Here is a 15,659-nt window from a genome sequence, read left to right on the forward strand (position 1 = left end):
TCAGTCAGGAGTGCAAATTGTCTCATTGTTTCTTTTTCATTTCATGGTAATGAAATCATCACATAGCCATATATACCCACTGTTAATACCTAATTATGATTTTATTGGTATTTCCCAAGTATATCAAACTATTTCCCCATTATCACCATGTTATCACTGAGTAAGTGAAGTAAAATATCTTTTTCTACTGCGGTTGTATTGTTGTAATTGATAAAAGTTAGATAACAAAAAATATCGTGTCAGTTAAATTTTCAGCTTAACTTTAAAATTCATAAAAAACAAATGGCCTTTCAATGGCATCATTACTTGCTGGAACAAATAAATCAATTCAACTGACATTTTACCATTTGACTGAATAGTCTGACTTGCTGTGCCTCAGGCTGATAATGTAAATTTCTTATTTCACTCATATTTTCTTTACATAAATAATGTAATCACTTGGTGTAGCCTGATGACTATGGTTAATGTGCATTGGGGAAATCTAATTAACATCTGAGTCTGGAATTGAACCACTTTTCTGTCTTTTCTAACAATGGTGACTCATAAAACACCTTTGTAAGCACATTATAGTGCAACAGGAGAGGCTGCAACTGTATGCAAATAAAACAGCTGTGAGGAAAAGCATCTATATGGACACTATACAATTTCAGTTACCTTAAAATATGCCATTATCTGAAAAACACCGAGGTCCCGTAACATACGATCAATAGATTTGAGTTGGTATGCTTCCTTACTCTGTCTCTTTGTTTAGTTTATCTATCTTTAGCATCTGGCTGCTGTGTAAACAACACAATCAGTACAACAAACCCACTAATATTTGCCAGCCTTCAGTCTGACCTGAGGCTACGGACTCTACAACAATGTATGAATGGGAAGTTACTCAGCTGTGGCTGCTGATAGAGGGATATCTCTCAGCTTTTAAGAAACATAATGTATCACACATTCATCAGCCATGAAACAACAAGTCTGGAACAAAACCTGTAACACTGCACACATGTGAGGCTTGTACCTGTGAAAAACTGAAAGAATCTTTTTTAAGTCCTCAGGTTTACATTCTGAGGTCTGGGCCATGTGATATTGTCTGTTGATGGATCTTTGTTTGATAGAAACACAAAAACATGACTTAAAATACACTAATATTTCAGCATAATACATCCTGAGATTGTTCGGCGCTCTTAAAAGCTGATTATGTAATCACTTGACAACTTAACGCCTCTAATTGCTGGGTTCATGATAATTGTGGGCCTAAAAAAATGACATTCCTGGAAAGGTTAATTAATCCTGCTACAATTCCTCCTTAAAATCAAATAAAGTGTACCGCAGTTTCTCTGCATATGTTTCATTTCTTGCAGGGAGTAAGTGCTATATATACTGTATGTCAGTAACAATTAGCAAAACAACGAAGCAGTGCATTATGCAGTCATTCATAGTATAAATCTGGTCAAAAATCCTTGGTAACCTCTAAAGAATATCTTAAAAAGAGAGCTATGAGGAGGGGAAAGTGTAAGTATACCACTGTTTTAAGTGTAGGGTTAAGTATGACAATGGAAATAAGCTACACATCATTTTTATGCATTATTTTAGTGTTCACTGAAGAATCTGCCAATGAATTATTTTCCAGCAAGTCAATAAATGATCTAAAACTTATTGGATTTACCCTTTAATGCAAACATTTATGTATACCCTGCCAGCTGTACACAAGTAACATTCTATTCCATATTTGTACATTTCTTCCAAAACGTCAACATTTTTCCACTGTTTATACACTGGTTTGGGACGCCTGGGTTGAAGTTTTGTAACATACTTGTGCATTTTAATTCACATAAACCCAATCAATCCACTCCATCAACAAACATTCCTCTGTTCTGGTATGTCACACTGATATAACTGTTATGACACTGTTTAGCATTATGCAAAGTACAAATTAAGTCACCAAATTAAAAACATTTCTAATCATAATGTGATATGAAATATCATTCTGTCATGCTAATGAGTGAATTAACTTTGTGTCTTTCATTATACATAATCAAGAACATAATTTTTTTCAGTGCTAGAAGACAGATGATGCTAAGCAATAAGCTTAAAGTGCATAATGCTATTTCAGCTGTCCTATGGAATTCTCTGGTGAAGATTTTCCTGAAAGGCAGTGGCCATCAATAGCCCCAGCAGGAGCAGATTCATTAGCAAGCAGGACTTTGGGGATCTGGCTATGGATCTGCCTGTGGACCTAGCAGGCAAACCCAACAAAAGCACTGCTCTCTAATTACATTCTGTCAGGCAGGCCATTATACAAGGTTGCATTACAAACAAGATGTTTTTGCCTTTGGACTGAGCAGTAAAGAGTGGTTTAATAATAAAACTAAGTGCCCAAAACATTAGGCACAGTCAGTTCCTTTAACCTCAGCAACTTCCCGTCCTACATGTAGAATTTAATATAAGGTAATGTAAGTGAAATTACAAACCAAACACTTGGTTTCTTCATTTACAGTGTGAATGAAAACTACAAGCTTATGCATAGATCATGCATGTGTGTTAAGGCAAAGCTTTTATTTTTCTAAGATTTCTTAAAAGGAAAAAAAATCCTGCCCTCAATTTTCTTTCTTCTTCACAGCTTGTGCACATAGCAGTTTTGCAAATACACTTAGTAATGATTGCTTCTTTGAAAGTGAAATCAAATATTTATACAACAGGAATCTACACCTCAGCTAATTTTGCAAAGTCAACCACTTCTATTTCATTACACCAATAAAAACAATGAATATATTTTTTTGAATATAACATTACATAATAATCAAGACAGTACTTATCAACTGGAAATGTGTAATCGTTTTTCCTCTATTTCTCATTTTTAACGACCTTAAGATTTACAAATAAAAATATGAGCACAATTATGTTAGATGTTTTTTTAGCTGCTTTTAAATTAAGCTCATAAAGGACAACTTATAAACCTAATGTCAGACCTCACATAGTGCACACATAGTTGAATTTGTGTATACATCAGATACAAGTAGATGTTACATCAATGCAATATCATGATGGATCAAATAGGTAAAAATGGACTAGTCATCAGATGAAGTGATGTGAGGCTGTGACTTTTGAAGACACAAAACCTACAGAGAAATATATTTTTTGTATCCAAAGGAATTAGAATAATTGCTTATACATGGCAAAAGCAAAGTAACAAAGACTATGCATTTCTTTTGTGTCAATAATTTGTGACACTCAAGTTCTAAAATTCATTGTCTAACATGACAGTTTAGACACCATTGTAAATATAGGTCTCACTTTCCTAAAATATGAGGTTGTAACTGAATCCATTTGCGAGAGCATCAACAACATCAGCATAAAACTGTTGTTTACATGGTTGATTTTTCTGTGTGGTGTGAGATATCATACTCATTTAATAACCCCCAAAGCACACTTATAGAGGCTCTTCTATTTCTCACTTGAAGTGCTTTTTACAGTTGTAAACTGTAAACACTGGCTCACACTCACACTGTGGTGTTATGTTTGAACATGTAAGAATAAAACAGAAAAAGAAACAAAGAGCTAGTGCTGAAGACTCCTCAATCATTTAACCTGCAAAAGAGGTCAATCCCTTAATCACCACATCATCCTCTCCTATCTACTCTCTCTTTGTGATTCTTGGCAGCCAGGTTTGCCTTTATTGAGCTTCACGTTTGTTAAAAAAAAAGTTAAAATTGTATACCAACAAGCATAGACTATACATTCTCATCAACATGGATGTTGGCTTCATAGTTGTACACTTTTTCTCCTTTCTCTTTATCTAGATTCAAGTGGATTCTCATGGCATTTTGCTGATATGTGAAGAACTTTGTGGGGAACCAGTTTGGTATGATGCACTGTGTAAATCTGATTTGATCTGATAGCCTTCTAGAATGTATTAAAAACATGTGGCTCCAAGCAGAAATTGTGTTCGCTCTTCTTTCATTGTAGATTTACATTGGGAAATTGTGTGAAAGTGGTTATTACAGCATAGCTCCGAGCCAATTTGACAAGGAGTTTGGCAGCTAGAGGGAGAAAGCAGTGAAGAGAGGATGCTATTTGACAATCGTCTCACACAGACATTAAACTATATTGGCAGATGGATCCTACATGGTATAACATACATTTGTTTGAGAGAAAATTACTGAATAATACATCTCATGTAAAATACCATGAAACTGGCACAAAAAGGGAAGCTAAATCAATAGAATAATGCAGGATGTAGAGACTGCATGATGAGGTGAGCTTATACTGTTAAATTAAGTCAATAGCTATATTTTTCTTCAGAAGATAATGAGACAATGCAATTATACATGGGTAGAACCATTATCTAAGCTCCCCAAAGGATTCCAATCCTGCAGGATATCAACACAACACAATTAAGGCAGCGTGGGATTTAAAGCCAGCTATATAATGTGTTTAAGCATCCTATAAGGTTTCACTCTGTATTGAACAGCCTTTGTTTTTAATAAAGGTAGGCTACACTAATATTGCTAGCTAATGACATTTGCCATTGCAGTATCATTTAATGGCTTGAAAAGTGTGATACATTTTCTTTTTCCAAGGTCTTCCATAAAAGCAGAGCTGCAGCTGTGCTGTGCAGGGAGCTTACTGTGTTCTCTGATGCTAACATTGCATTTCATTACTAATTCAGCTGTAGCCATCCTGAGCATTAGTGTGATGTTAATGCAATGTGAAACATACTGAAAATGTGGGAAAGAAAAAAGAATTCATAATCTGCATCTATTACAAACAATAGATGGAGTGTAGAGATATAATTTTGACAGTGGTAGAGCACCAAAAGAGAAAAGAAGCTATACAAGAAAAATAGTCATTTACTACATTAAAATCTAATTCAAAAATAAAAGCACAGCTCGCGTTGTGCTCAGATGTTTTATCTTTTATAGCCTTGAGGGGTAAGAGAGTGAGTGTATTGGCTTGTCACTGCCTTTTTGCTTCAACAATTGAAGTGTGTTGACAGACTACACACATGTTTCTGATGCCTCTCTGATGGCAGATAAAATTTAAATGAACAGTTATTTTTTTAAAATAGGAGAATCTGTATCAGGGATAAAAAAAATAATATCCCTACCTACTGTTCTGACATATTATATTTTCATAGTTTATTCATATGGAGTATTTGTATTGTATATATCAGACAACACAAATATAGTGTTGTGTATAAAGTATGCTATTATCCATAGTATATATGACCATATATTAAACTAGGGCCATAAAATGAGAACTACTGTGATATAATTATTGATAACTTTCTTTGGAGAACAGCTGCTGTGATTGTCATTATACACTGCAAGGGCAAAAAAAAAAAAAAAATCATACACACAATAGCTTATATGCACCACCTATAGCTTTGATCACAGGATGCATTTGCCATGGGATTGCTCGTGCCATACAACACTTGATACACAATGTCTGAATAAATCTTATGACATTAATTTCCATCCAGATCTGCATTCATTTTCAGCCAAATCTTGTACTGATGATGGGAGTCAGACCACTGAATAAAGTCTTCTCCATCTCACTCCAAAGATTCTCAGTAGGGTTCAGATCTGGACTCTGTGGTGGCCAATCCATGTGTGAAAATGATGTCTCATGTGCAGTGTAAACCATTCTTTCACAAGCCCAATTACACTGAAAGGTCGCAGTGTCATCAGGGCAGATGAAAATAACCCTTACGCTTATTCAGTATATTCAGGTTCAGCTGAACCAGACCTAGACCTGACCAACTGAAGCAACCTCCGATCATAACGCTGCCCCCAAAGGCTTGTACTGTAGGCACTAGGCATGATGGGTAATCGGTTCATCCAAATCTCTTCTCACCTTAATGTACCCATTGCTTTAGAACAGGTTCAAATCTGGATACATCAGACCATGTGACAGCAGCAAAAACATCAGTCACTCCACTAAATATCGGTGGCAGCCATCTTTCTTTTTGCCTGAGCGGTGTATAGATTAGATTAGATTAGATTAGATTAGATTAGATTATTGTAAATTGTGAAAAGTGTTGCTTTTTTGTGTTTGAGGTCACTTTTATATACACTGTCAAGTAAAAAAAGTATCAATATGTCATTGTTTTACCAAATTTTTTGCACATTTAGATGTTTAACAAACATGTTATCATTTTAATTATGTTCAAAGCTCGACCTCTACTTTTATAAAAAATACTCGTAACTGGATTCATAACTGTTTAAAAATACATATAAATATAAACCACAAATAACCATCAGAACTGAAATCCAGCTTTTAAAGTCAAAAGAAAAAATTATCCACTTTATCATGATAGTTATGAATGTTACCCAGATGTAAATTTATCTGAAAACATTTTAGACCATATACTCCAGCAATAAACAAAATGTATGCTCCAATTTCAGTTTAAATACAAATAATGCATAAAATTTGAATTATTAGTAGGCTACTTTATTGCTTAGTCGATGGCTACTTAGAACAGACTGTAGAATGATGTCACTGATTAATAAGAATCAAGAAATCCACAAAACTATGTAATAAATGCCTCTTAAAGTAACTTGCTTATGATAGAGTTCCAATTTAGACATGCAGAGCAACAGTGTGATATTTTGTCAAATTTTCAAAAGGTAACACAATCCACCTACTCTAAAGCTCTTTAAATAGCATATTTGTTGAACTCACACAAACACAAAAGTGAAAAAATAACAGCTTGGAGTTAACAGATTATTGTGCCAGACTATTTGTGATATCTCAGCTACTCTTCACCAAGTTACTAATTCCAGACAAAAAAAGACAACCACTTAATTTTTGGATTAGAAATGCGAATCAAATATGTTCATTAAGAATCAAGAGGAAACTCTGGAACTCAGAACTTGTGAACAACAAAACACAATCTATTTCAAATCACAACCCTCAATTGCAACCCACATCTTGGTAGATTCAGTAATAAAATTAAAAAGTAGATCAGTCTGATTGTTAAACCACAGAAATGATCCCCTTAAACAAAGAAACAGCCAAGAATGAATGAAATGTTCAATGATACACTGTGTACTACTATGTCTATATGCTATTTTTAGTAATAGTAGAGGGACAACGAACTTACCCTTTTTTCCATCTTGTTTTTAGCATCACTGGTGTAGTGTAAACTCTTGGGTGTGATAACAATAAAGTAATGAAATGTCATCCCCATAGCCCTGTTTGCATGTGAACCATCAGCACCACAGCACGTTGCCTAACACTGAATGTCATCAATGAATCACACATTTACAATCATTTCAGTCCTTTCCATTGAACTGTACTACAGAATGTGATATTATTAACAAGGCTGAGTCTCCAGCCACATTATCAGCTGTGTAAAGCTGTGACACTGAGATACTGCTGTGTTGACTATTCTACTACTGTGTGTAGTCTTCACATAAATAACCGTAATAATGAAATTACCTTTTCATCGTCTTCAGTGAAGAGTTCTCCACTTGAAGTCTTGTTGATGGCCTGAGCTACTCCAATGATCTCTCCATCACTGTTGCGAATGGGCATGCACAAAAGTGACTTGGTTTTGTACCCTGTCAGCTTGTCAATTTCATCACTGAACCGACGATCCTGCAATCCACAGGGAAAGTACAAAAACAAAAACACAATGTAAGCCCTTATTGCAAAAATGCACTATCCCCTTCTATTTTCCGATGACAGTGCAATAAAATGTATAACTTATCAAGAGCCCTGCTGACCAAAAAAAAAAAAAAAAAATCACATCATCACAGAGTCTACAGCAAAACTCTAACATAGTTTTAGGTTTTGTTTATGAAATGATGCCCTGAACCATAACCTCATCTAACTTTTAGAATTACACTCTACATCTGTAGTTGGTGTTAGAAATACACTTTTATAAAGTTGTGAAGTATTTGGTGTCATTTAAATGCTTACTTTCATCTAATCATCCTAATCACAGATCCATTATGGAACTGTAACAGCTGTGGGAATGAAACACTTTATTGGGTTCATTGTTATTTTTCTAAGTGATGCTGTTTCTACATCCCTGGCATGGGGAGGCTTTGAGCAGCTGACTGTTGGTTTTCATGGATCTAGCTTTGTGAAACCTTTCATTAATGGACAATTAAGTGTGACTGAAGACATAACAGTGTGATCTGTGACCCTGTCTCTCCTTCTCTCGCTCTCTGTGACTCATGCAAAATGCACGCTTCCGTGCACTAAGAGAAGCAGGCACCTGATAAGCGTCAGGAATGTTCACTGTCTCTCCGTGTTCAGCTACATATCCAATGATTCCTTTCCCCCACGGCACTTGAACTTCATCTGAATTCATTGAGGGTAAAACTGTGGTACCTGCGTGCACATCAAAGAATTTGGACACTAGTGTCTTCTTGTTTCCAGTGCCCTCCACTAAAAACAAGGAGCACCGGTCTGCATCCACCATAATACAAACAAACACCAGAATTTTATAGCTGAGACTCGTTAAATCCAAGTCGTTAGATATGTCTTTGACCAGTTCCAGGAAAAACTCTCTTTCGTTGTGTTCTTTGAGGTAATATTTAAAATCCACGGCTGTGGACGGGTACTGGGGGATGTTGACTCTGGACTCCAGCAGTGCGCTCCAGGATGTGCGCAGTGGTCGGGGGCAGAGAGCTCGCCTTCCTCAGCAGAGCTCTCCTCCTCATGCTCGTCAGCGGCTCCTGGGCCCTGGAGTTGACATATTCATCGTATGTCCTGTTGACATTAACGGCCTTGGACCTGGCAAAAGTTTTGCGGAGCTCCTTCTGTGAGGCTCTCCTCTGCAGCCCGTCACATTTGCTGGCCCAGCTGTCCTTACACGCGTTGCTCTTCTCTTCTCTTGGCTCAGCGGGAGCGGCAGCCGCCGGACTTTTACTCGCCTGGTGATTCTTGAGCCATTTCTCCACCATGCTATAATTTCCCTTTCTGTTCAAATAGTCCTCAAATAAGTCAGGATGCGAGTCCAGAAAACTTTCCACGTCAGAAAACACCATATTTGGCACTGCCATGTCTCTTTTTCAGATGGTCCTCAGTGAACCAAATCCATGAAGTCGCGCAGAGAAATATCATCTATGATGCTTTACTGGGGATTAAAGTAGATAATCATTTGAATAACACAACTTCCAAGATGCATTATGCTGGGAACACCCTTCAAGCTCTGGCTCCAGTTCCAGTTCCCACTCTGTGAAGAGGATGGAGACTCCCTTTACGCACCAACATATTCCTCCACAGGCATCCTCGCACCGTTGACTGATAAAAGAACATTAAAGAAGATGAAGAAAAAGCAAATGTGGAAGCACACATCCAGCCTCGAGTTGGCTGTCACAGTCACTGGGAATCTCACAGAGAGACACTACCGAGCATCACTGTCGTATGGGTCTTCTTGTGTGCAAATGACGCCGGCCTGTGGTTGGCTCGGTCCCGCTGACGCGCTCTTCGTCACACAGACAGGATCTCAGGGTTGTTTCAGCACTCAGCCTTCTGGCCGTTTGAACCGGGTGCCCTCCTCAGAGAGACGAAAAAGAGGATGATTATGATGCTTCAAATGGTTACTACAGTAAATCCACCGAAATATGCATAAAATACGCATTGTGATCTATGCAGCATAAACAGGTGGAAATGCTGACATGTGAGAATGTGTATGCAGTTATTCTTAGTATTATTATTATTAGGCTACTTTTAGAAATAACAAAGTGCAGATTAAAAAGCTCCCTTATTACACAATGTTTTGTTTATATTTAAATAAAATTATGCTCTAGCGGCCTCAGACGTGATGGATTCTGACAAGGCTTCTGTTATGGTGTTGGTGATTGACTAATGTAGTCAAAGGGAAACACTGAGGCCTGAAGAAAAATGTATATTTAATAGCATAATAAATAGCCCTGCAGCAAATAGGGCAGATATTTCATAACCTCCAAACTCTGAAAAATGTGAAATCTGCAGTGACAGATAACTAACTTAATTATGTAACATTTTAGAGGCAGGAGGAAGATGCAAGAAATTCCTTCATCCAACATAATTAATGACTGGGTGCAGATGTGCTAATCGAACGCTAGAGGGCGCTATACTCTAAAATTTGGAAAGGACGTTCCACTTTGATCTGACTAAAATGGTGTACAGTAGCCAGTGATCTCCTGGTAACTTCAACAAATCATTTTCCCATGTTCATTTGATCATCTGATCTTAGTGAGCTGACTTAAAAGAGTAAAAGATTAAACTTGGACTAAAAAAACTGACTACCAAACAGCAAGTAACACCTAATTATAATGTGGCAAAGGTCACACAACATCCAAAATCTTAAATAAAACAAAGCAGGATTAACATTTAAGGTTCATAACTCCATTTAATGGAAGATGCTAACGTCTTCAAAACATTACAATGATATGCTCTCACAATACTAATTACAAAAGGATCAAGTCATGCAGTCTTCCAAAAATGTGTTCTATCACCAACAGCAAAAGTCATATCTGTGATCAAATTAGACAAAATTTGTTACTTTTGCTTTACCTGACAAATTTTAAAATGCTATTCTACATTGGCTCACAGTTCGACCTGTTAGGGACAACATACTAAGCAGAACATGCTAAAATCAAATACAGGAACGATGTTTAGTGTCTTGTTTTATCTTCAAAAATACTTGATAAAAGAATGTTGATGTATGTCAAAGAAAAAAAAGGCACAATCTGGAAAAAGACTGTAATTAAAACAAGAAACAATAGACAAAATACAGGATGACAATTGTTGCAAACATATCACACAGCTTTCAGTCTGTACATTCTGACACACATTATATTGTTCAATAAGTTAAGTAGAAAAAGACAGTCAAAACTAGTGGATATAATTTACTCATCTAATAATGAGGATCGTATCAGAAACAGAGGTACAGCGTGATAAATATGGCAATTTATCATTCCAACACTAACGTTACCATCCTGCATAATTTTGATAAGAACAGATGAGTCTAAGCCTGAGAGGTTTATTGAGATTACATTGGGGTTTTTTTTGCTGATGAAGAGTTCTTCATGAAGTTGCTGACTTCAGATAGCAACCAGATCGGCTCGTTCATTCTTCTTCTTAATACCAGCGAAGATCATCTTTGTTCCTGGAATGTACTTCTTTGGATTTTCCAAGTAAATCATGAGGGTGTCGTCATCCCAGGTGATGCCTATAATTTGGGGGAAACAGTGGAAAAAATAGTTTCAAGCATATAGCATGGTTTCTTGGATATTTTCAGTATTGTAGCTACACAGGTAGATTATTTTACCTTTGCTTTTGTTGGCATCAGTATAGGAGTAGCCTTCTGCCTGGCCTGTTTTGCGTCCAAACAGACCCCAAAGGTTAGGTCCAACCTTATGCTTTCCACCTTCTTCCACAGTATGGCACTGTGCACACTTCTGGACGAATGCCTTCTTTCCTTTGTAATGTCTGCAGGCATACTGTCTATGAAGAAAAAGAAGACATGTACAGGGTTAATATTTTAATAATCACCAAAATATCTACATATCTTATGTTTATAAAGAAATTAGCCTTGATTTGGTATTGATACTGGCAATAACACTATCCAAGAAGCCAAAGTGGTGATGTAACTTGCTAATTAATAAGTACCTCTATTTTTTAAGTTTTTAGACCTCCAGAGAACAGTGGAAACCGATTTAGAACCAGTGTTAACTGATAAGATGAAAACACACCGGTTATAAATCTATCAGTAGGTTATTATACAAAATCACAAGTTACACAACACAAAAGGGTGAAAAAACTGCCCTTGTAGTAAAAAAAAAAACCCAAACGAGGCGCCTTGAACATGTAACTAAGTGTTAAATATGATAAAATATGAGTAGAGTAAAGGCATGACTGGAAACTTTCTGTTTGAACTAGTCTATTCCCATGAAACAGAAATCGCCAGCGGAAGGAAAGTTACAACCACGTTTCGTAATACAAATCATTTATCGTTAGATCACCACGAAAAAACGAGAACAACACACACACAACTTGATCTTTGGATAACAAAAGTCTTACCTTTTACAGATGTGATCAACCGAATTGAGAAGATTCAACTTTTTCGGGTTTTGTCCTCGTGCCGGCTTTTTTAAACACCAACGTGGTTTCTTCCCGTGAAGTGACTCTGACGTGACGTCATCGGTCAGCTGACCGGTTCATCAGGCACGTTACGACACTTACATAAAACTGTCCGTTATGACACATCGGTTTAAAGTGCAACATTCTTACAACATTAGTATGATAATACATCTAATGCGGATCTTTACTGTATTATACTTACAGGTAATATGACAGTTAAATTAACATGACAAAGATGGCAGTCAAACGGATAAAAACATGATTTAAGGTTTTGGTGATCTGAAACACTTTCGCCCATAATTTATTCAATCAAAAAAGCTCAATAAAACCACACTATTATGGTTGTTCTTACTTATTATGTTTTCTCACTTTCCAAGGTCACAATATTATAACATACATATATGCTAGCATTTTCCCCTAAGTTTGGGGACTAAGTTTGTGGACATATACTCAAGCATAATTCTGGATCAATTATTTACATATCTGTCTGCAACACTATGGCTTGAACAGATAAGAAATGATCAAAGGCTCACATAGATCTTAGTTTTAACTATCCACTTTGATTTTACATAAATTAACCTCATGCTAGAGAAATCCTGTATATGTTCACCTGCATTTTCATCAACACACATTCATTTTGCTTGTTTTATAGAGCTTAATAAAATCTTGGGTGTCTTATTACAACTAGATAACAATATATTATTCTTCCTCCTGGAATAGAGGTCATGGATGTTTTTAATTAGCTTTAAGACAAAATTTATGTTAAAATGAAACACATTTTCATGTTGTCTGCCTTTCCACACACTGCCAGTGTCAACCATCTTTGTCTCTACACTTAAGAGCATGCATGTGAAGCATATGACATATTAAAAAAAAGACTGTTAACAATAATTCTGGGGGCAAAGGAGAATTTAAATTGGAATATACTCAAAAGTTCAACAAACTTCATGCTGGGTATGTCAGTCACAGAACGTGACACCTTCCTTTTAGAGACAGACACTGACAGATGAGAGGGGTTTATTTATGGTACCTCTGGTTATATCTGAGGCTTTACTTTTAGGCAACGAGCATTCTCCATAAACTCCACTGTGTTAAAGAAGCCAACTCGTGTCACATTTCACCCCAGGATTGGTTCCAGAATGCCAGTCATGGAAAACCATACACTAAAAATCATCAAACCAACACACAAGTCACTTAGTTAATTTACCCTGCCCATTTAAGAAGTCAAAAAGAGCAGCAGATTCCTGTAAAGTCTGGAGGCTTTGATATCTGTGGGCAATAATAATTTGCACAATAAAAACACTAGAGAAACTATGGAAAAGTTCATGTTCGACTGCACTATGTTGCTGCTACTGGTGGGTGTACTAAGTAGGCTATATCTCCCTCTATAGGCTAAACAGGGTGTCAAACTCATTTTAGGTCAGGGGTCACAGTCACCTCAATATGATCTCAAGTGGGCCAGACCGTAAAATAATAACAGCAAAAAAAAGTAAATTACATTATGACTAATGTTTAGGGCCTACATCTACAACGTTTCCTTAAGAATCTGAATAATGTGACTACTGGAAATGTCTTAAGAAAAACTTGTGAAAATTTTAACAATATTATGCCTCAGTTTATCATTTAAATATCAATTAAACAGCTCAGTATAATGTTTTGTTATATCTATTGTGCCTATTGTCTGGTATTTGATCTCTGATTTGTAGTTTTGGTGTCTTATAAGCCCATGTAAGGGCTGGGCATGTTCTTATGCAAGACACAATAATAAATACATTCGTTCATTCATTCATTCATTCATTCATTCATTCATATCATTTACACATGTACATTACAACTTACATAACAATTACAAATACACAAAACATTTACTAATTGGCAGAATATCTGTAAAATTGCACTGACTTCTCTTAAGACATTTCTGGTATTCACGTTTTTTGTGAAAGGATAGTTTGTTAATGTAAACATTTTCATGTAACTTTACTTTCTTACACTAAAACAATGAGAAAAATTTGTGGTTGCCAATTATAGGCTAGGTTAGTATGATACATTTTACTGGTCTGACCCACTTGAGATCTGATTGGTCTGTATGCATATGTATATGTCTGTGTGTAGAACCTGAATGAAAAGGATTTGACACCACTGATTGTTAATATCGTCAGTATATTTTTTGCATTTCACAAATTGGGCTAGATTTGGCCCCCGGGCCGCATGTTTAACACCCTGTTGACTAAAAGGTAAGTAAAAACAGCTTAGATAGGGATTTACATTTAGGACAGAAGAAGAGAATGTGTAAAAACTGAGATGAGCTTGTTATATGTGTACGGTTTGTACTTAAAGGCACAAAACAGATAGTGACTGTTTCTTACTTCAGGGTCATTAACCTGTGCCTAACAAATAAACTAGCTAATCTTCTAACACATAAAATAATTAGCATTAGTTTACCCGATATCAAAATCGCAAAACAAAACAGCAAATAGAGTGACCTATTTTTATTCCATCAAAAAGCTCACCTTTCTGTGTATCGAACTCCATGGGCTGTTTTATATTAATACTTTTATCTCATTTTTCTCATTTTCCTCGTTAATCCATAATAGATTAACGTTTGTTGTCTGTTTTATCGCGAGAAGAGGGAAACCCAAAGTCTCGCACTCTCTTATCATACATTGCTCCTTGATTTTCTTGATTTTTCTTGTGATATTCCACTATCCATGGGGTAGGCCACCTAATTTAGGTGTCGGCGTCACATATGAGTTAGTATTGGATAGACTGCCTAACTTGTCGCACCCCTAAACTTTTTTTTTTTTTTTTTTTTTGTTACCGAGCAACCGCATAAGTACATACAGCTAAGCTAGCTAAGTACCAGTTAGGCTAATCGATATGATTTTCATTACTTATCGACAGTATGGAAAACGGTCAGGACTCTAATGTCAAATGTCCATGCTTAATATCTACACCACTGGGCGTACAGGCACAAAATATGCCTGCAGTCGTTTCCTTGTTCCATTTTTTACTTTAATGAAAGATCCACATGTTGGTTTAAAAGTGAATATTAGTGGGTTAAGACAGCTAATAACCTAAGCTAGCTACATTTTCTGACCAGGGGGATTTTATTAAACAGTGATATAATGAGGTTAAGAGCACAGTGATGGAGATAACAAAAGTGATTCAGTTGAGTTTGTCTTATCCCGGGGTGGTGTAACTCCAATGCCGTTTTGTGAACACCCGGCGTCCGCAGCTGTTGATCCATTCCGGCGATTTCTTCCCGCTCAAAGCCAATCTTGCTGCAGGGAGGAGCGACCGGAGAGTGCAGTTGAGCCGAGCTGAGCATCATAGCCCGCATTCAAGGAAAGGGGCAAACACAGCACTTTTTTTGACTTTCCATGACGTTCCAGTCGTTGTGCAGGGCAAGTATTTAATAAGAACAAATAGATATTGTCGATGTGGACACTAATGGAAGCTGTGTGTCTTTGAAAGGCTGGGAATCTCTGTCCAGTCAAGGGAGACCCCCTCAATTGTTTCCTGCGCCAAGAACTGTAAAGACATGGTCATTACACTGCATCTGGGGTAAGACAATAAGCTTTTTA

General features: G+C 36.6%; 3 protein-coding genes across 3 annotated transcripts in view; 1 reads left to right on the forward strand and 2 right to left on the reverse strand.

Moving 5' to 3' along the window:
* pde11a (phosphodiesterase 11a) overlaps window positions 1–9,377 on the reverse strand; it is a 43,869-nt gene extending 34,492 nt beyond the window's left edge. Inside the window, 3 exon segments of the mRNA XM_030124693.1 lie at window positions 7,435–7,593; window positions 8,219–8,602; window positions 8,604–9,377. Coding sequence (XP_029980553.1) covers window positions 7,435–7,593; window positions 8,219–8,602; window positions 8,604–9,008 — 948 coding nt within the window. The 5' untranslated portion in view covers window positions 9,009–9,377.
* A 945-nt stretch (window positions 9,378–10,322) lies between these two features.
* On the reverse strand, window positions 10,323–11,434 carry LOC115412937 (cytochrome c-b-like). The gene is given in 4 exon segments (XM_030125619.1): window positions 10,323–11,045; window positions 11,048–11,164; window positions 11,264–11,419; window positions 11,422–11,434. Coding segments are annotated over 4 exon segments (312 nt in total). The 3' UTR covers window positions 10,323–11,019.
* Window positions 11,435–15,362: 3,928 nt separating this feature from the next.
* osbpl6 (oxysterol binding protein-like 6) overlaps window positions 15,363–15,659 on the forward strand; it is a 49,404-nt gene continuing 49,107 nt past the window's right edge. The window contains 1 exon segment of the mRNA XM_030125614.1: window positions 15,363–15,639. The gene's annotated coding sequence lies outside the window, so the exon portion shown is untranslated.

Source organism: Sphaeramia orbicularis, chromosome 21 (genome assembly GCF_902148855.1).
Source record: "Sphaeramia orbicularis chromosome 21, fSphaOr1.1, whole genome shotgun sequence".
In the NCBI taxonomy this organism is placed as follows: Eukaryota; Metazoa; Chordata; class Actinopteri; order Kurtiformes; family Apogonidae; genus Sphaeramia; species Sphaeramia orbicularis.